The 20348-nt window shown below is 54.2% G+C and overlaps 4 protein-coding genes and 1 non-coding gene across 5 annotated transcripts; 3 read left to right on the forward strand and 2 right to left on the reverse strand.

The window, feature by feature from the left end:
* Positions 1-783: 783 nt before the first annotated feature.
* HMPREF1541_05341 (uncharacterized protein) lies at positions 784-2130 on the forward strand (the record flags this gene model as incomplete). The annotated part of the gene is made up of 1 exon (XM_008719682.1): positions 784-2130. The coding sequence occupies one exon, from the start codon at positions 784-786 to the stop codon at positions 2128-2130; it is 1347 nt and encodes a 448-aa protein (XP_008717904.1).
* A 123-nt stretch (positions 2131-2253) lies between these two features.
* HMPREF1541_05342 lies at positions 2254-2364 on the reverse strand. The gene has a single exon. It is a non-coding gene; the product is annotated as a tRNA-His (tRNA).
* A 2898-nt stretch (positions 2365-5262) lies between these two features.
* Positions 5263-6918, forward strand: HMPREF1541_05343 (uncharacterized protein; the record flags this gene model as incomplete). Its single annotated transcript, XM_008719683.1, has 1 exon — positions 5263-6918. The coding sequence occupies one exon, from the start codon at positions 5263-5265 to the stop codon at positions 6916-6918; it is 1656 nt and encodes a 551-aa protein (XP_008717905.1).
* Positions 6919-12528: 5610 nt separating this feature from the next.
* Positions 12529-14805, forward strand: HMPREF1541_05344 (uncharacterized protein; the record flags this gene model as incomplete). Its single annotated transcript, XM_008719684.1, has 2 exons — positions 12529-12540; positions 12655-14805. 2 exons carry the CDS (start codon positions 12529-12531, stop codon positions 14803-14805), a joined length of 2163 nt encoding a protein of 720 aa, XP_008717906.1.
* Positions 14806-15208: 403 nt separating this feature from the next.
* HMPREF1541_05345 (uncharacterized protein) lies at positions 15209-17832 on the reverse strand (the record flags this gene model as incomplete). Its single annotated transcript, XM_008719685.1, has 3 exons — positions 15209-15900; positions 15957-16237; positions 16289-17832. The coding sequence occupies 3 exons, from the start codon at positions 17830-17832 to the stop codon at positions 15209-15211; spliced, it is 2517 nt and encodes an 838-aa protein (XP_008717907.1).
* Positions 17833-20348: the final 2516 nt, after the last annotated feature.

The raw sequence follows: 20348 nt of genomic DNA on the forward strand, positions 1-20348 counted from the left end.
GGCGATCCGGGATCAGGGAGGCTACGGAGTAGGGACAACGGGACGCTTCCCTCGTGGGGCTCGTTAATTTTAGACGCGTTGGCACCGTCTGCTAACGCCTGACGACGTTGGCATCTCATTGCCCATGTGCCGGGTGAGACTATGAGTTAGCCACACCAGGTGCAGCGTGAAATCAACACGTAAATTGCTCTGGGGCCACGAGGGAGTGCTCGAGCTTGGTATCTGCGGGCCGGAGAATATTGCTGTGAGAAGCTGTGGCATTCGAGAACAGGGGAAGACCTCTGAAACGCGATAACCCCACCGATGTGAACATTATTCGTTATGTCGCCCGAGACCGTGCCGATGAGGCTTGAATTAGACCCTGCGCCAGCGTACGGGACCTGTGCCGCTGTCTGTTCCGGCAGGTCTTAGGCAAGTGTTTGCGAACTTGGGCTATTATTCCTGGTTTGAGGGCGGAGGTTTCTCCAGTCATCTGTGAGCCCATACTCGTGTACCATACCGGCGGACTGTGCAGGGGCAGTCATGGACTCCCAACTCTCGCAAGCGCAAATCAGAATCATCTCGATGAAGGAAGCGTGGACTGAAAGCTGTGGTAGGCATCGATCTACTGCTAAAGATGTATGTAAATGGCGGCTTCGGAGATGGTCACGCAGTAGCATTTTTAATCACCCCATTTCCCACCCCACGATGACCCCCAACTTTCCATGCGTACAAAACCCCGCATCCACGCACCGTCAAGAGCGTACCACGACGAGAAACCCAGTCAATGTGATAGTATCAAACATGTCTTTATCGCCGCTGCCGCCCGTCGATCAGATCAAAGCTCTATACCTGGGCAAGGACGTCGAAGACCTCCCGGCCCCGTCCGCCATCCTCGATGTCGCCAAAGTGAAGAAGAACGCCGAGCTGATGCTTGATGCCGTCCACGAACTTGGTTTCAGCTTCAGAGCGCATGTCAAGACTCACAAAACCCTTGAGCTGATGCGCTATCAGGTCGGACATGACACCAAAGATGCCCGCATCGTTGTCTCAACCGTTGCAGAGGCAGAGTTCATGACCCCCGCTCTAGTCGAATACAAGAGCAGGGGTGCGAGGGTGAATCTGCTTTACGGCATCCCTCCTGGGCCGTCGACGATAGCTCGGCTGGCCGAAGTAGGCAAGCAGCTGGGAGAGGGGGGCTTCACTTTCATGATCGACCACCCGGCTCAGTTCGTGGTTCTGAATAAGTTCAAAGAACTCGCTGGTTTCGCTGCGTGTGCTTTTCTCAAGACAGATGCTGGCCAGCACCGGGCTGGCCTTGCGCCAGAGGCACGCGAGATGGCAGAACTCGTGTCCCAAGTTGCAGAGCTGGAGCAGAACGGCGTCGTTAAATTCTTGGGCTTCTACACCCACAACAGCAACAGCTATGCCGGCAATTCCCCAGATGAAGCCATGGCCTACCTACAACAGGAGCTTGACGCGTGCAGAGAAGCCACCAAGAACCTCACGCAGACCAGAGCGACTCCGCTTGTCATCAGTGTTGGAGCCTCCCCCACCGCCCTCTCGATCCAAAACATCCTGCCGACGGCTTCGTCAAGTTCGACGACAGCTAGCTCGCTCAAAGATGTTCTTCAATTGACAACTTCAAACTTCGAGCTTGAAATCCACGCCGGCGTCTACCCGTTGTTCGATATGCAGCAGGTAGCAGCCCAGAGCCGCAGCTTCAAGACAGATCCTCACGACAACATTGGCATCACGGTGCTTGCTGAAGTTTGCTCATTATATCCGAATAGACTTGAGCAGCAGGAAGCCTTGATCTCGGCGGGCTGCCTGGCCCTAGCAAGAGAGCCCTGCAAGGACTACCCTGGACAAGGGGTGGTCAGCCAGTGGCACATGCCGGCTGAATACCAAGTGTCGAAAGACGGCCGACTGATTGTGAAGCGCATTAGCCAGGAGCATGGGATCGTTGGATTCGAGAATCCATCTGTTACGGGTCATCAGCTGCCTCTAGAGTACGGTCAGAAGATTCGCATTTGGCCCAACCATGCCTGCATCACCATGGCCATGTACGAATGGTACTTTGTGGTTGACTCTGCGACTGCCACTCCGGATAAGGTTGTTGACGTGTTTGCTAGTTGCCGGGGATGGTAAAGCAACTAGGCCAGATGGAAAACCGCGCTTCCCATGATAGACACTCAGATCCGCTTCATCATAATGTGACCGAGCACAAGAGCACCGCCGGCACTGGCTCGAGAGGCAAAAATTGAAAACAAATGGCGCCTCTGAGATTTGAACCCAGGTCTCTTCGGGAGTAGTAATTGTACTAGCAGACTGGTAGAGTCTAGTGACCACAACGAAACGTGCTGACCACTGCACTAAGGCACCGAATCTGATGGCCTGTTTGAACCAGATTCTGGGCTGGATTTGACCAGCTTCATTATATCAGGTTGAAGTCAGTGAAGGGAGGCAGTCAACGTTTCTCGCCAAGGTCCATACCGTGCCATTTCATAGGGGATGTAGATTCAAGTCAACACTGTCTTGTCACTTCAATACCGTCAGTGAGCCGTCCATCTGCGCGCTTACCGTCTTTGTAGCTTGACGTGGCTACCTCCATGTACTGGCCCAGGAAGAAGGCCGTTGCGGTGGCTGCAGAAGTGACCGAGATGCTCAGTCCTGATCACAAAAGGGGCGTCCACCAGCTTGATAGGCGGGCTCTCGAATCCGAGGCAGTCAGGTGCCGCATAGCAGTCTGAGGTGCGCAAACCGAGATCACCGACCAGCAATCACATCACCGTTATGTCAGACGAGGGGGCAATGGCCCTTCAAAAAGGTGCCCATCAAAATGTGACAGGTACGAAGGGAGGCACTTCAGGTCCGAAGGAATGCAATCTGAGATCCGATGTCTTTCTTTTGGCAATATACAACATCATTCTCGGACCACGAATGGTGTGTATGTGTGCCTATGATCCGTAAAATGCGGAACCGACTAGTTCTCTGTTTTCCCAAAGCAATTCGAAACGATCGTCGTGAGCTCTAACGGCGGCGAGGCCCGCGCAAGATGCAGATCTCGAAGTCCAGATGATCACCCCCAAGCACCCCAAGCACCCCAAGTGGCTTCTGGCGAGGCTGAGCGCGCTTGGCTTCCGACATTGCCCCCTTGCCTCGGCCCCTGCTACGGCTCGCGACCGGAAGTCAGGGACACGCTTCCGCCCACGCCACACCCAATGGAGCCTATCCTTTCTCGGCCCCCCCCCCGTGCCATTCGGGGTGCAGACACAACATGTGCTGCGAAAAGCCGGGGCAACAAACGCGCTCAAAACTCGGAATCACAACGGTGTTACAGCCCTTGCAGAAGTAGAATGGCATTCAACGGTTGGTTCAACAGCTGCTAACGGTGTCATTTCTTTGCATTTACGAGCTGATCACCAGGGATTATTTGCATATATCCCACGAGTTGTGGTGGTGATGAGCGCGCTTGTGCAAGCCTCAGCTGCAGCCGGGTCACCGCCATATCGCATGGGATGCAAGCCACTCAACAAGATGATTGCAGCGGTTGATACGGACAATCAGTGCATTGATGCGAATTGGCCGTGAGCCATGGAACTCCCGCAGCACGGATTTTGTAACTCCAGGAATTTGACCGAACCAGAAGCCATCTCAAAAGCCACCAGTATGTGCGTGGGGAGTCCCCGGCAATCGTTATATCCGGTGGCGCTCAGCTAGCTGATGTCTCGGCGAGATGTTACATGAGGGCGCATTTGACAGCCTCGTGATGAGGCATACACAAGATAGTACTCGGTAGTGCTGACCACCGGCGGCGTTCTAACTTCTGGCCATCGAACCAGGTGATGTGCAAGCATGATGAACAGGCCCAAGTAGCGCGGCCGCGTGGGACGGCTCCCGTCGTCTCCAAGAACCAAACTGTCGGTGCAACGTCTTGGGCAAGCTAGGGAAACTAGCAGGCAGGGTAAGATCACATGTCGAGAAGTCGGAGTGGGCGTCGCCGGTAGCTGACTCGGCACATCCTGACTGAGACTGGGTTATCTCATCAACGCCGCTGTGTATAGCGCTCAGACACGGAAAGAATGGTCACGGAAATCAGGCGACAAAGAAATAAAAAGGGAGGTCAGCTGGACAACGCAAGTTGATGAGCTGGACAGCGCATCGGAAGGGGAAGCCTTGCAGCTCCTCGTACGGAGACGACGCCAGGCACAGGCTTGACAGGGCCCGGGGGATGCTTAACCCTTGGCTCCAGCACCACGTGAACACGGTTGCGGCGATCGGGCTCGCCAGAGCGAGAAAGCCGGTTGCAACAAAAACTTCGACTAGCCACGGGGAAGACGGATTTGGCTTTTTGGGTCGGCGTGTCGTGACCTTTCTCAGGCTAATTTCGATTTAGAGGTCATGTGCAATGTCGAGGATTGCTTTTTTGTCAGAGCTGTGCGAGGGACGCTGTCATGTGTGGGATATCCAGGTCCCTGCTTGCCCGTGTGCGCAGAGTATTCGTTGTGAGTGGCAGAAGGTCGAAGGACCGCGCATTCAACCTGCTTGACGACAGCGAATGCTGAGTGGCGGTGTTTGACTCGACTTTGGGGGGCCGAGCAAACGCCCGGAGACCAAAAGTGGGGAGGGCCGTTTTGCTGCCTGAAGCACCTAAACCGCGGGCGGTAACGAAGCGCGCACGGTATTTTTTCAGCGTCATTTGAAGCCGCTGACCTGGCATGTGCGAGTAGACAGCTCCAAAGTAGGTTATGCCTGAGGCGAGAGAAACCCTGTTGGGCTCCATCGCGCCTTGGGTTTTCCTTACCCACGCTCCATAGCTCCATGGGGGAAAAAGGGTCGGGTTCTAGAGCCACAAAATCCAGCTCTGGCTCGGCCTCTGGATCGGCTGTGTCCCACAGTCCCACAGCCCTCCAACTGTCACCCTTGACATAGTCCAGTCGCCGTGCTCGGGTTTCTCAACTTACTCTTCTCATATTCTCCAACCTTCGATGCCCATCCTCTAACCTCAACCTCCCGTGCGCACTTGCTATTGCAGTGCATCTCTCGCCCTGCTACCCTCGACGACCTTTCCGGCAAACCGGTGGCATGGATTAGCCGATCCTCTCGCCTTCCGCACGTGCGTCACCGATCTGTGGCCCTGGCTTGCGCCAAATCCCATCATCTGCAACCGGCCACCATTCACCTCCTCCGCCACCCCTCCAGGTATACGTTCATCTCTCTCGCATTCTAAGCGAGTTTTGCACTACCAACACTGCTTCTGCCCTCAGGGCACCCGAGACGATGCCCTCGCGCCTCAATGCGCCCGTCCTAACCCTGGACGCGGCCAAGATGCACCAAGTAGATCCCCGAAATGTAGAGTCCCTCTTCGGCATGTGGACCGTCTTCAACAAATGCTCTCAGAACATCAAGGACGGATCGAGATTAGAAAATCTGAGCTGGAGATTATGGGCCAGAGAGACTTTGTGCTGTCCGCCGCAACCTGACAAGTCGATTGTCCCAGCCATCGATGTACCCGCCGCGCGCACAAGTCAGGTCCCTTCACTATCGAATTCACCTAGTAGCTCAGACGAAAGTGGAAGCGAAGGCGAGGAAGAGGAAATCTCACAGGAGAAGAGAAGGAGAAGTCCCAGCCTTGCAGACGAAGACAGCGCCCTGTCGAAATCCAGAGGCAAAGAGCCACACCTTACACCCACTACCTTGAAGAAGATCGTCGTCCAAATACAAGAGAAGTCGGAGTTGGGCCCTCTATCACCATCAATCAAAGCCTCAATATCTTCATTACCAGCTGAAGCAGAAAAGCCGACCGACGAAGAAACAGAGAGCAAACCATTACAAAACTCAACCGACTCATGTATATCGGGAACCACCATCACTACGACCAGCACATCAGCAACAAGAAAAAGCGACCACAGAAGTTCGGATACCTCGGTATCATCAGACGGACTAATCAGAAGTGGCTCAGTTGTGCATGGCTTCTCGCCTGTCTCAACTTCATTCAGAGCCAAGGCCATGTCTGGACTGCCGGTTCCTTCAAGCAAACTCGCCGTCTCGCCCGCACAAAAGCCAGGCATGTTCCAGCTAGGCGTCTCATCAGAAGACGACGAAAGCTCCTTCGAGAATAGACCTTCGGCCCTCAAGCCGCCACCGGCTCGAAGTTCGCTATCCCACAGCCTGAACCGCCAGCAAATCGCCGGCCGGCTACAGAAGAAAACCACCTCCTTCCGTGACATTGTCGAGCAAAGACGCATGGACTCTGATGCCGAAGCAGATGAAGGCGCCATTGCTACCGACAGCGAAGACGGTGACAGCGTTTTCGACGAAGAAGAAAACGATGATTGGGAGGATTCACCCTCGGACGACGACAAGACTCCCGCCCAAGACCCTCCCACATTCCGCCGTGTCGAGTCCCGGCCGGATCTCGTCTCCCGCCCCAGCATGCTGTCCATGCAACTCGACCAGCGTCGTCGTACCTCGGGTCTGCAGAACGAAGCCTCGCGCTCGTCGCCGGCATTCCGTCGGTCTCGGGCCGCGTCGCCGAACGGACCTTCACTCCCGAGATCACCCGAAGATCACGACGAAGACGGCGGGTTAATGATGCGGGGATCCGATCCCAAACCACAACCGCGGCCCATGCCCATTGCCATGCCACAACCACCGAACCAGACCCTAGCACACTCGCCCCGGACGACACGGCGGAATATGCTTTCCACGGAACTGACCGAGTCACTGCGGAAGAACCTGCTATGGGAACGCCAGCAAAAGTCCCAGACGGTGAATGCGTTCCTCAAACGCAACCGCAATGCGCAGAGCATGGCGAACCTGCAGGGAGCGGTAAAGCAACCACCGCTGGCACCCAAGCAGCCCGAACACCGCAGCAACAACTCATGGAATCAAGAGTTTGATAATCCATGGGAGTTCAACGCCAAGGGCTGGTGACGATGGGATGCAAAGATACGTTTTAATTTTGCTTTTTTGATATTGATGATTATTGCTGCGTTTTGAGCGGGTACAATATTGAGAGATGAATGGCCTTATGATGCCTTTATTTTATCTGTGCGACTGAATTGCACGCTTGCATGCTTTAACGACCCGTCATGGGATTTCGGCGTTGAGACATTGATGTCGTCGACCTCGACACATTATTTTTTGTGGGCTGGGGTTCACAAAGGGAGAAACGAGAAGAGTATTATCACCACCGATACAGGTCGACGCACGCGCGATGTGGGAAGAGTGCAAAGGCGGGCTGGTAACAAACATTTGCTTTCCTGCTGGCAGCCAAGACTGTCATCTCGATGGTTGTGGGGGTTGTTGTGGTGGTCGTCGGTCTAGGGTCTGGTCTTGTCCGCCATAGCCAGTCTACGTACGACTGGCCGAGTTCTCCTTGTCCACGAGATCATCTTTTCCGATGGTACACAACAGTCGATTCACCGCAACGACCACGGAGATTGACCAACCACCCAACCGGCCAGTCCAGTCCACCGAGACATTGCCCGAAAGTCTTTGACTTCTGACAGATCACGCGGACGTCAGAAGCTGCTTCTGTGTTCTGGCTGGTCCTTATGGCCACGCAACGCAAGGCTGGGACTCTGACTGGATTGACTGATCCGGGGCACACACCCGACACCCGACCTACTGTACCTGACGGACCGCCATGTTCTGTACCAACAACAGTTTTAAGGAACACCCCTTGGACATACTGCTACACTACCTAGGTACAACATACCTTGCCTACTACTGGTAATAGGTACCGAGGAACAGTACCAAGTACCTCTTAGTTAGGTACCTACCTTACCAATTAATTGCTATGCACCCCAAATTTGTACATGTACTCTACCTGACTCCAGAATGGGCTTCATGCCATGACTATTTGAAACACTCTTCTTACGCTGTATGACCGTAGACGAACACTAACCCTGCATATGCCTAGCAGCAATAGTTGTGTTCGACTACTTTTGTATCTGAGCTAGCTAGCGCTCTTCCCCCTTGGCCACTACCTACCTCGCCTCGCCCGACGAGCTCACCTTAGCGTCGCCTCGCCCCCACCCCCCGTTTCGCCTCATTATTGCATCCTGTACGGGTACCTACAATACTGCTGTGGACGGAATCTCTGAAGGAACGTACGTAACTCAAGAAACCATACCTTGGCTGTACAAAAAGAGGTTTTGCACATGTGTGTGTGTAGCTTTTGCTGGCATGACTAGATATGGTCGGCCAGATCCAGACACAGACACAGACAAAACCCCCCAAGCTTAGAGCAGCTAGGTACAAAACTCTTGGGGTATGTTTGGGCAGGGCGGCCAGCTGGAGTTTAGTGCTGATCGGTCCTCTCCGTAGCTTTACTAGATAGCTACCTGTACCTCGGACTATCACGAGACCTGAAAGAAGCATGCAGACTAGGCACCAAACTACGGGCATGCGTTGTGCAACTTAAGCTTGAGGTAGATGTACTGTAGATTGAGATAGCCGATGGGGGATGATGGTGCTCACGTGTTGTGCAAGGGCTGTCAAGTGCTGTGCAGTGCAGTCTGCGGCTATGGAGCTCTGCGAGTGATAAGATAGCTGGGCTTGGATGGTTGGGTGGGGGGACGGAAGTGGATATCTACAGTACAAACTGCTGATGGTGCTGATGATGGTGGTGGTGGTGGTGGTGGTGGTCATGATGGAGGTGGGAGGTGTGGGGTCTGAGCTCCTTCGAGTCGGGTGCTGTTGCTGTTGCTGTTTGATCTTGGCTTGCTCGGTCTGGTTTGCTCTCTCTGAAGCTGTTGCTTGCTTGCTTGCTGATCGCGAGTGGGTACCTGACGTAGCAGAGCCGCATTCCCCGTGGGCTTGTGTGATGGGGGAGCGGAGCAGTGGAATGATGGAAATGGGAGGCTCCGTGACAGCTGATGCTAGAGAACATCGCGATCGGAGGAGATCTGCAAGGGCTGGTGGAGGGGGAGATGCGAGGTGAGGGTAAGAAGAGGCGAAGAGCCTGGATGAGTGACTTGCTGGAATGTTTGCTTTGATGGAGAAGGAAATTCGGATGTGTCGATATGGCATGGATTGGGGTCACCTATAGTTAGGAAATGCAAGTACGGGGTTGGATAAATGCTGCCCCAGGCGCGTGCGTGTTCACGTACGGTACTGGCAGGAGAAAGGAATACCTGGCTGCATCGTAGCTTGACAAGGAATACAGGGTACCAGATGGTATTTTCCGGTCATATTCGTCCTCCACGTAATGTTCTGGACTTGGAGGAGTCTCCGATATGATGAATTAAGGACATCGCAACCACCTTGCGTGGGTTTACCCGTCTTTGGGGAGATTGAACTCAGACAGACGCGTATCCGCAGCCCCAGGTTCGCAAGCATGTTGCATAAGCTGACCAGTAGGATGGGCTGTGCGGAAGGTGGAAAAGCATGTCGGAAGCGTACAACCGCACCGCAAGCACAACACGATGCCGTCGGCAACTGTGGTGTGGTATGGTCTGGTACGGATGTATTCGAGTTGAGAAGCGAGTCTACGAATTGCCGGGGTAATGGAAAAGGGCGGGAATAATGGCGGCGGCGATGGGCCACAAACGTCACTGCTGGGGGTGGTGACAAGGTCAGACGTCGCTCGTGTGCAACACTGGAGGTACTTTGACACTCGCTAACCAGCCGGCAATATTTGATATTGGTAAAAGCAGGGAATTGAACCAGATCCTCGTCATCGCCCCAGGAGACTTGCTGATCACCACTTTGGGGAGTACTTGCGCCCGGACTGCCCCTTCTGGGGTTGCCACGCCCCCGCCGGGCGCCAACACTTCTTCGCTTGGCGACAAAGGACGAAAGGCGACGCGCGCAGCCAGGAACAACCATCTCCAAGACACTCCAAGCGTTCTCTGGGCGGCGCACGTGGGCGCTGCAGACAGGATTTACCGCGCGTGCATCCGCGAAACGCGGGTCGTACGGTAGCATCGACAATAACAAACGCCACTTTCCACGTCTGCGTTTGAAGAAGCAATCTCTGAGCTCGCACGAGAGGGCGTGATCTTGCGCCATCATGTTACTCTCGATGGTAAGACTGAGACTAAAGGACTGCTGTGCCCCTGTCGATGAAGGACGATGGCACATGTCACACATCGATCAGCGCTGCACTGCAATGCACTCGGCGATCGATACCGATGGATACCGAGACAAGGCCCAGAAAAAAATCCCCAGTGGCGGCGGCGAGTCTTAGACTCTGAAAAACGCGAGACGCGTATATGTCGCGCCTTGATTGATTCTCATCCAATCTGCGTGTCTCGGTTTTATGATGATTTCACCAGCCTGCGAGACAGCTCCGTTGGCGTGCGGCGGGTGTGGCTTGCGACTGTAACTGCAACTTCAACTGTGGGTTGGGATCCAGTTTGTTGCTTACCGGGGTAATCGTCAAGTTTCATGTGATTGTTGTATGAGATGGAGGATTGCTCGTGAGGATCCTGCAGATGCACGTGGTAATGGACATTTCCATCTTCAATCATGGAATTTTTACAGCGTCGTACAGTCGAGTGTCTCTCAACCAGCTGGGTGACATGATGCAAAAGAAGGCTGTGCAGATGGTCGGATATCAGACACTTGGAATCTCATCGAAACAAACAAAGCTATGCATGCATTGTACGAAAGATAGCTACAGCCACGCGAGGCTGCAGCAGGCTTGGTGGCTGTGAGTTGTACCAATATCATATAGATAGAAGTGCAGTAAGGAGGTTACAAAATTTCGGGGCGGTATGCACCCAACAACGAAGTGTCTACACCGTCACGATCTTTACACAGCGGTGCGTCACATCCGTCTTTTGATCAGATATCCCCTATCCACACCCACACACACCCATCCAACCCAGGTCCGACACCAGCGCGTGTCTAGGAGCTGCGGAACCTCATCCCCGCCGTTGGATCCGTCGATTACACCCTTGATGCGAGCAAGCGACCGAAGTTGGGAATCCTCGCACTGTTGGGTCACCGGATCAGAATCAAACCTCTGGGCTAGCGCAACTCTTTTCCGCACCCTCGGCAGTGGTCACCGTTGTTGTTAAGCTCTGGCCGGGGGAATGATGCTGATGTCATGGCCTCGTCTTCGAGACGCGGACAGCTGCCCCCGGAAGCTAGATTGGGGTTACGAGGTGATGGTTGTGAGATGGCGAATAAGGTGGCAGGGGTAACACTGCCGGCGACCGCGACGAGAAAGGTTCTTGGGGGAGAGGAGTGGCGGTCATCAGCAGTTCCCTTGTAGTCATAGTGACATAGCATACAGCTGCGAAGGCAAGGCTGATCACCGTCGAACCAAGACCGTGCGTGGCTGATGCCTGAGTCACAGCTACGAATACACTGTATGCGGTGCCAATGGAGGCGGACAACGAAGATTGCGAATACGGCAATTGGGAGTTGCAGTGACACGCACTTGCTCTAGCAGGTGACTCACCCCCGGTACACAGCACTCGATAAATTGAAGGAAATGCAACCACCACACATCATCGCGGCGTTGTGCCATTCTGCATCCTTTAGCGAGCGACAGCCGTGACTTTGCCCCTTGTCGTCGTTTTCTACGGTACTGCGAATCAAGTTCTGCTGCCTGAACCACTTATACCCCGCGCGGGGATATTTCTGTTGCCCTTCTGCGCACCACATCACGCGCACACCGGCCTAACGACGATCTTTGATCCTCCCGGTCTTACCCCAAATTCACCCTCTACCGGCGTACCTGAAAGTGACCCGCGTGCCTGCGACAGGATCCAGGTAGACATCGTGAAACCCAATTCCAGGGTTCGTCGTGCCTGGTGCCCCGAAACCAAGGTCTGCTGCTAACGTCTTCAAGAAACACCTGTCACGCCCCAGGACAACTCGTCAACCACATGTCACTCGTGCCTCATGTTGCCATCACATGAGAGCCAGCAGCCAGTCGCCGTCACCTACCACGGTAAGATTTGACTTGATCCTTCATCTCAGCCCCGTCCTGCGTTGCGAGCGAGCCTCTTATGGGTCCTCCCGGCGGCTACGACGGCGCCAGCCAGCTGCCGCGTCTCGCTAGTCCACCATTCGAACGCCGCACCCTGCACTGCAACCGCCCCCAAGATAATCCTCACCTGCATAATGCACTGCTGTCGTGCGCTCTGCGCTGTGCGCTGTGAAACACCCCGCTGTGCTGCCTATCGCCATCAGCTGATGGCCTTGCTGTCGCACTGTCACCCAAATCGCCACTTCCTGGTTTCCTCACGTTCCAAATTTGGTTCGATACACTGTTGTTGACCCAGTAATACTCTCAGGCAACACCACTGATCTCATCCAAACACCGACAGACCCAATAGAGTCCGCCCCGACGTCCATCTCGCCCCAGCAGTCACGGTCACGCGCAATTTGTCGCTTCTATCACACTGCCAAAGGTACATCCTGCCCCTTCTCTCGCTTGTGTCTTTACAATCCCCTATACGCATGCACCGGCAATTGCTGGACACACTTCGCCTGCCTGATGGCCGACGGCACGGCACGCCTCTGCAAAACCTGATACATTGTTTTCATCAGGGCAGGGGTTGCCTACCGCCAATCTTAGCCATGATAGCCCCGGTGACACCTCAAGGGTATTTAGCCGCGCCTCATCATTCTCCCGGCACGTGGTGATCACCTAAAGGCTAACGTAACTTCGTCGGAGCAGGTTGTCGTGCCGGTGACCAGTGTCAGTATCGCCATGTAGATCGGCCACCAGCAGAGGTGAATCCCGAGCCGCAGTCGCAATCTCCTGACACCAACGCAAATGCCTCGGAGCCATCCATCCCGCATCGCCCACGGCCAGCTAGACCAAGGCAGGTCGTTCAGAAACCCGTGCCAGCGCTGCAGCAGACCAACCCACGAGAATTTCAGCTCGGTCAGGTGCTCAAGCGCTTCTCGCCTCGACGTGAGGATACCGAGAATGGCACGATATTGACATTCAAGCTGGAGCCATCGGATCCGGATTTTCCCTTCGAGCTCAAGGGTGGCCTGCAATGCACTTTGACGGTGCCGGGGGAGTATCCCCGCTCTGGGGTAGGTCTGGTCCTCAGGATCGGCAATAGAGAAATGCCTAGAGGATATCAAATCAATGTGGAACAAGGTTTTGCATCGCTTGTTCAGCGGTCACCCAAGAAGACACTGTTGGCGCTATTGAATGACCTGGATCGCAATCTGGAGCAGTTCCTTACCACCGAAAAAGCCCAGACGCTGAAAATCTCGGCAAATGCACCTGCACGGCCAACGGCTGTCGAGGCTGAGGCGGCTCAGGGGCACAGGGAACCTGCCGATCCTCCGCCTAGCAGACCTGCCCCGCTACCGCTACCGCTACCAGTCTATACTGTGCAGCAGAAGACAGCCGCCCGCTCAAAGCGAGAGGCTGATGTGCGGCAGTTGGAGGCGCGCATGAGCCGCCTGCCACTTTACAGTAAGTCACAGGATGGCACGATTTACACCATCCCAATTCAGGTTCCGAAGGCATCTCGACTACCAGTCAGCCTACAGGCGGTGAAAGAGGCGGTGCTCTTCGTACCTCCACTGTACAACCTTGAGCCTTGCACAGTCCACATCAAAGGTGTGGAAAGCCAGGAGTCGCAGAATGTGGAGATAGCATTTGAGAAGCATGCAAGGGCGCAGTCGGGGATGACGTTGATGGCACATGTCAACTACTTGGCTGTGAACATGCATACGATGGCTACTGAAGCTGTCGTAGTCCCCGATACTAAGCCGGTGGAGAAGCCCACACCAGCTCCAGCCCCAACGACGATCGAGTCTCGGGAGCATGAAACAGAGCAGCTTTTGGACTCGGAGCGTCCACATCTCAAGGTCATTCCTCGCCCGCCCGAGTGGGACCAACCTGATGGCGAGTCTGATGAATCATCGAGCGAGGAGTATACCGACAGCGAGGACTACAGCGAGTCCGAAGAGGGCGAGACTGAAGGCGGAGCCACGCTACCAGCAACAAATACCACCTCAACATCTGACAAGGGCATCGCCATTTCCTTCCCAGACATCGAGCTCTACGGCATCGAGCTGTTCGAGATCACCTCCCTCGCCTTGACGCTCAAATGCGACCGCTGCAAGACCAACATCGACATGGCGAACCTCAAGCCGAGCAGCAACACAACCCTCACGGTCACGCAAGTCTGCCCCAAATGCGCCTACGAGGTCGCGGCCTCCTTCCACCCCATGCCTGTGCACGCACACAATGTACGCGCCGGCCACCTCGACCTCACCGCATGCACCGTCGTCGACATGCTCCCCAGCATCTTCGCGCCTACCTGTTCCGACTGCTCGACGCCCTTCCCCGCCCCCGGCGTCACCTCGGTGCGCGGCGAAACCACCCTCGTCATCTGCCGCACCTGCCACCACAAAATGACATTCAAGCTTCCCTCGGTCAAGTTCCTGCGCGTCTCCACCGCCGCGAACGCCTCCCATCCGCTGCTCCCCCGCCGCAAACCCCCACGCGAGAAGCTCGGCATCACCACCGGCACCCCCTTGCCCGACACGGGCCGCTGCACGCACTACCGCAAATCCCTGCGCTGGTTCCGCTTCAGCTGCTGCGGCAAAGTATACCCGTGCGACCGGTGCCACGACGAGCAGAGCTCGCCGAAGCACGCAAATGAGCACGCCAATCGCATGATCTGCGGGTATTGCTCGCGCGAACAGAACTATCGGCCCGAGGACTGTGGTACGTGTGGGAGGGGTTTGGTGGGGAAGAAAGGCGGCGGGTTTTGGGAGGGTGGCAAGGGGACGAGGGATAGGATGAAGATGAGTCGGAAGGAGCCAAGGAAGTTTAAGCGGTTGGGGGGAGGGGCGAAGAACAAGGCGAAGGAGAATCGTTGAGAGTATCGGCGATGAGGGTTGGGAGGTTAGACGGGTGTAGGTCTTTGTCTTGCATGACAGGAAAACGGGTAGCGTGAGCTGAGCTTGAGCAGCCTTGACGGATTGTCTTCGCTGTGGGTGGGACGATGCTGGGAGGCCAGGAGCGAGCTGCCACTGGTGTCTGCTACGCGCGCTGCCACTCATCCAACGATGAAATCAGAGCCGACAGGTGATGAAGACACAGCTCCCGTCGTTGCGTTTTTTACAGTCCTTGCTGTAGCATCACCACACGTTGCCCCAGCATATGTCCTGGCTTTATTGTAAAGTCAGAGCTTTTCAGCCTCTCGATTCCACGAGCAGCAACACCGCGATTTGATTTTCCCCCGTCCAACTGAGATCGAGATCGATCGTAGCCTGTGCTTAATCAACTCTGTTGAGCCATGACCGCCGCGGTGATCTCTGCACCCAGGTCGAGATCGAGGTTTGGGACTGGCCACGACGGAGGGAAGATGAAGGCCGCGTCGCCCAAGAAATCAAAGTCAGCCAGGTTATCCGGGACGGGATCGGACTCTGGGTCAGTGGGGTCGACGAATTCCCAGCCTTGGAGAAGGCCGCCGTTGCGATCTTGCATGTTGTTGATCGCCTCTGCTTGATGCTCCAGTGGTGATGGCTGCTGGCTTGGGCGGTCGCCATTCAGGGCCGTTTGCGTGTTAACGCCAGTCAGATCTGCTTCGGGCGTGGCTAGGGGGTCTGTAGAAACAGCAGTGCCTGTATCCTGGGCCGGAAGCCCTTGGGCGACCTGTGGTAGTATAACCGCTGAACTGCTGTCAGCGCCACGTGTCTGTGGACTCGTGTCCCCGATCGCTTCTGACGCTCGATGACCCAAACGCGGCGCTGGCAATCGACGAGACTGGCTCCGGTGGCGTTGACCAAGCTCTTCCACATATTGCTGTACTGCGACTTGAACTACATCATCTTGTAAGCGCAAGTGGTTGTCTTCGCTGAAGTGCTCCTCTAAACCTAGTCGTTGCAAGACGGCGGGGAACAAGTCATTGAGCACCTGCCCAGAGAATCTCACGAGTGATTCTGTTATCTCAACTAGAGGGCCTTCGTAGTCTGGCATCCTGAGCATCAGCATACGGGAGTTGGAATCGTGAAGAGTCTCAACTTACAGGGATTAACCGGTCGAATCTCAGCCGCACCAGGAAAGAAAGCATCGTATAACTTGTGCCAGTAGCGTACTGGGTCCGTACCAGGTGGATTCTTTCGCTTGAGCTCGAGGGCTTCGATGAGGTCCGTGCTAATCCGCTCGGTAAATAGTGGTGGTTCGAGGTTATCGCATATTGGGTCTTGACGCAGGTGTGCAGCAACTGCAGCTTGGGACTTCAAGTCTCGCTTGTAACATCTGAAACAGTAGAAAGGTGGCGTATAGTGGCTGCGCTCTAGATGCTGTCTAAATGACATTAGCGAGTTGGCACGACCGAGTTGGATGGAAATATCTCACTTCAGGTGCGCAATGCTCTTGCAGCTGAAGATTACGCAGTTATGATAGTCCGTCTCGGAAGACTCGGGACCGAAGAGTTGCGTGTCGTATTTGTTGAATGGACAGGCTAAACGGCGGGGCGCATCTTCATCAACGCTGGCATCGTGGCAGCGGCGGCGTTTCTGGCGCGGACCATCATGTTCCTCGTTGCCTTCCACATTGGACTTGTCGCTCTTGCGCTTACGACTGCTGGACGATTGATTGGAAGAGCGTATGCTTCTTGTATGGTCCGTCACTGCCCCAGAACTTGCGCCAACACCAGCCACCGACGTTATATGAAGCACATGTTGTGCCGCCACTTTTCCGAGTACGCGATTCAAAACGGCATGGCATATGCTGAGCACTAGACTTTCAGCTTTGTCTGGTACAGAAGCTGAGTAGCCAGAGCTTGAACCTTCGGATACTTCGCTGTCGCTTTCCACTGCCGCTATATTGTGGTCGCCTGTCGCAGTGTTGGATGACAGCTGACCACTAAGTACATTTGTGCTAGGGCTGCATATGCGTCCGTTGAACTGACCCAGGACCGGAAATGCGTGATCTGTGTCATTAAGTTGTGGTTGAATCCCGAGTGGACTGGTTTGAGAAAGTGGTGAAACAAGTCGTTGGCCAACAATGTCGGGATGTGTAGTATGAGATTGAACTTCGCTGGTCGACCAGCTACTTGCCGCGGCGGTTGATACTTCTGGAGGGCGTCCGGCTACTTGTTCACGCCTTATCTCCCCCAGTGTCCACTTCCTTGAGTTGAGTCTGGCATTGCTGTTCAGCCCATCGTTCTGATAGGGCGTTGTGCGACCTTGCGACTTTTCCGCCGCGTGGTTTGCCTGCCGAAATTGACTGCGGGGCACTGGGTCTGCCTTCGTCTTCATGCCATCCTCCAAAAAAGCCACCAGATCCATTTCATCGGGCAACGAAAGATTGAGTTCGGCTACTCCGGCAGGCGTGGGCGGATCCTGGATTGGTTCCTCGCTGCTAAAACCGCTGATTGTGAGTGACACCGGACATTCAAGTCCCATGTGGCCTATCATTTCAGAAACGGGGGGGACTGGCATGGCAAAGTTGGCAGAAATTTCGTAGTTGTATGGGGAATCATTGAATAATGAGAGTTGGTTATCGACTTCAATATTCAGGTCTCCATTGATAGTATGCCGATCAAGTTTTCCTGGATGCGATGCCAAAATCTGCTTCTGAGAGCTACGATGAGGCTGGTAGTCAGACATAGCCTTCACGGGCAACCCGGGCCTCGAGGCCGGTGTCAATGCATTCCAAGTCCACGGCTGTTTGATTGGCGGTAGTAGATGGCTATCATCTGATTGACGGCGTGCCAGCAATGGTACCGGTCGAACCTTGCTGACCTGAAAGGCCATTCTGTTCTCGGGCTCTTTCGTCGTTGGCAGGGTTACGTGCGCCTTTGACATGTTGCGAAGCGTAGGGGTTGTTTCGGCGAATTGCTGGGAGCCGGCTGCTGTGCTCCACCAATCATCCGAAGCATTCATGAGATCATTCATGATTTCTCCAGGGTGCATTCGCACGATGTGCTGTTTGAAGTTGTCCATGCGTGGCCAGACCTTGTCGGGTTTGCTGCAGTTTGGAGCGAAACATTTCCAGGACTTGGAACCTGAGACTTCCACCTCGTGAACACTTTTCAGATGCCTGTTCAGATCGTTACTTGTCGCAAACCCGTCATGATGTCGGGAACAGTCCTCAATTTTACATCTGAAAGGCTTAGAATGGCGTGTTTGGTGCTTCCTGCCATTATTTAGATGATCAAGTTGGCACTTTCAACGACATTAAACATACTTTGCATCCGAAGGAGTTTTTGATATCTCTCCACATATATGACATGTTAAATCCGGATAGAAAAAAGCATTCCTGCTTGCAGCTGAGTGAGTTTGGGCATAGAACCCTCCAAATACCTCTCCTGAGTCCATATGGACAGGAGCTTAACGAAACAAGAGCTCTTTGAAGCTTCTATAGTTAAACGAACGTTTGATCTATGTAGGCTTGAAGAGACGGTGTGGAGAGATAAGTTCCTGGACTTGTCCTGGGTCGCAAGAGGTGTTAGTTAAATTCAACGAAGACTGGGTCGGCAGCCAAGTGAGCTGAACTATCTTGACTTGCAACGATGGTGACTCATGATAGACGAAGAGATACTGAGCCGAAAGAGCGGTCAAAGGTATGGGAGAGAAGACGGTGTGGCAAGCGATACATATCAGGCTGGAACTCACAATCGTGAGATGGGACACGAACATTGGGAACACCCACTTATTGATCGTCTCCACCAATGATCGGTTGCCGGTCAAGCTCAGCCACAGCCGCAGCATCTAGTGCCAAGCTTCCCGGACTTCAACTTCACTCACAACCGTGAATGCCCCCTTAGAGCTATTCCGCGTGTGGGTTGAGGCGGCATAATGATACGCTGCGACAGGGAAAAGTATGCTCACATCAGTGTTCTCATATCAGACATCCACAGGTTGTTGCGGTCCTAAAATATGACAATCTAGTTTTCAACTCACGGACGTGTATTCAACATGAACCATTATCGATTATCTCGCCGATTGTATAAAGGCATCTCGGCCGCCCATACATGGACGAATCGCGCAAGAGAAATCATGGCAGACGCAAATGATTCCCAGTGTATGAGGGTGCGTACTTTGTTCCGATGCGGTACAAGGTCCTACTACTTACACTGCCCCCTTGAAATCACTCCCACAGACCCAACAAGCCAGGTCTTGACCCGATTACAGCACCAATTTCGCGGTCAAGGCCTCAGAGCATATCTGGTGTGGACCTGTCATACACTCTTAGCCTGCCAAGAAGTAGCTGTGTCGATTGTCGACTGCTCTCAGGTACGTCATGTCAACGTTCTACCTCGGACCGACTGCGACAGAGAAACGCTAACAGCATCCCTAGATTCAGTTTGAGGATATCGAAGCTTGTTCAGGCCAGCGAATAGCGTTTCTCAAAGTGGATGACTATGACGAGCTCCTGACAGCAATGCTTCACGAGCCGAATCACTTTGTCGACACTATGCCATTTCATATGCGCTACCCTCGTGTTTGCTATGCTGCCCCATCATCCAGCGCCATTGCAAGCCACGCCACGGTGCTTTCGCATAGATCCTGCGCTCGCAAGTCTGCAAGGTTATCAATCTTGATTGCATTTACTGGGTTGCTTGTGGGAATCGGTATTATCTCGCTGTCTCATAGCATCGAAGTTGGCGTCAGTATTTTCACATTGGCGCTGAGTCTGGCTACGGTCCGGCAGATCTATACAAGCCATTCTGGCTAGTTTCTGTAGCTTATACTGTCTAACGGGCACAACTACTTCCATCGTTCTACCCATGGATGAAAACATACTCCTTTTACCTGATGGCATCTTGGCTTGCTGCGCTGACACTGTAATTGGTTCCTCAGGGGTTACTCAGCTGTGCCGAAACTCGGAGCTTTTGTCCAACACACCTTGGGACCAAGAAACGGAAATGCAGTCTTCATCCTGCATCCAACTTCAATCTGTGGTGTCTTTACTATATGCTCTTCAGACTGGTGCTTTTGATGCTTTATGAGCTTTCGAGTCCGATCGCTGCAGTGGATGGTAACCATGGCGCGCTGGTACTCTCCCGGTGCCCTGTCGAGATTGTAACTGTTGCCGACATCGCTGCACAAAGCCTACCGACGACAAACAACAATGAAAGACTAATAACGCTGGAGTAGCAAGCGTGATTGCTCGCCAGCTAATTATTTGCCTGAATGGTCTCTGCTCAGTAGATTTATGCTTGCAGCAATCGTGACTCTTGCCATCCAACAGCCAGCTTACAACCAAGCTCAAGATCACACGCTGACAACTACAGCTCCAAAAGATCTTCGTCAATGCTTCCCGCGATCTGCTTCAAGATGACGCGCGTGCCGACCTGGTGCAGACCATCGTCACTCTCTTCTGTATGCAGCCATTCCTGAAGGCAATGGGGCTGGCGCTGCGGCACGCCAGAGATCTCAACCGGCGTATCTTGGACAGATGAGAGAAG

The sequence above is a fragment of the Cyphellophora europaea genome (assembly GCF_000365145.1).
Source record: "Cyphellophora europaea CBS 101466 unplaced genomic scaffold supercont1.5, whole genome shotgun sequence".
Taxonomy (NCBI): Eukaryota; Fungi; Ascomycota; class Eurotiomycetes; order Chaetothyriales; family Cyphellophoraceae; genus Cyphellophora; species Cyphellophora europaea.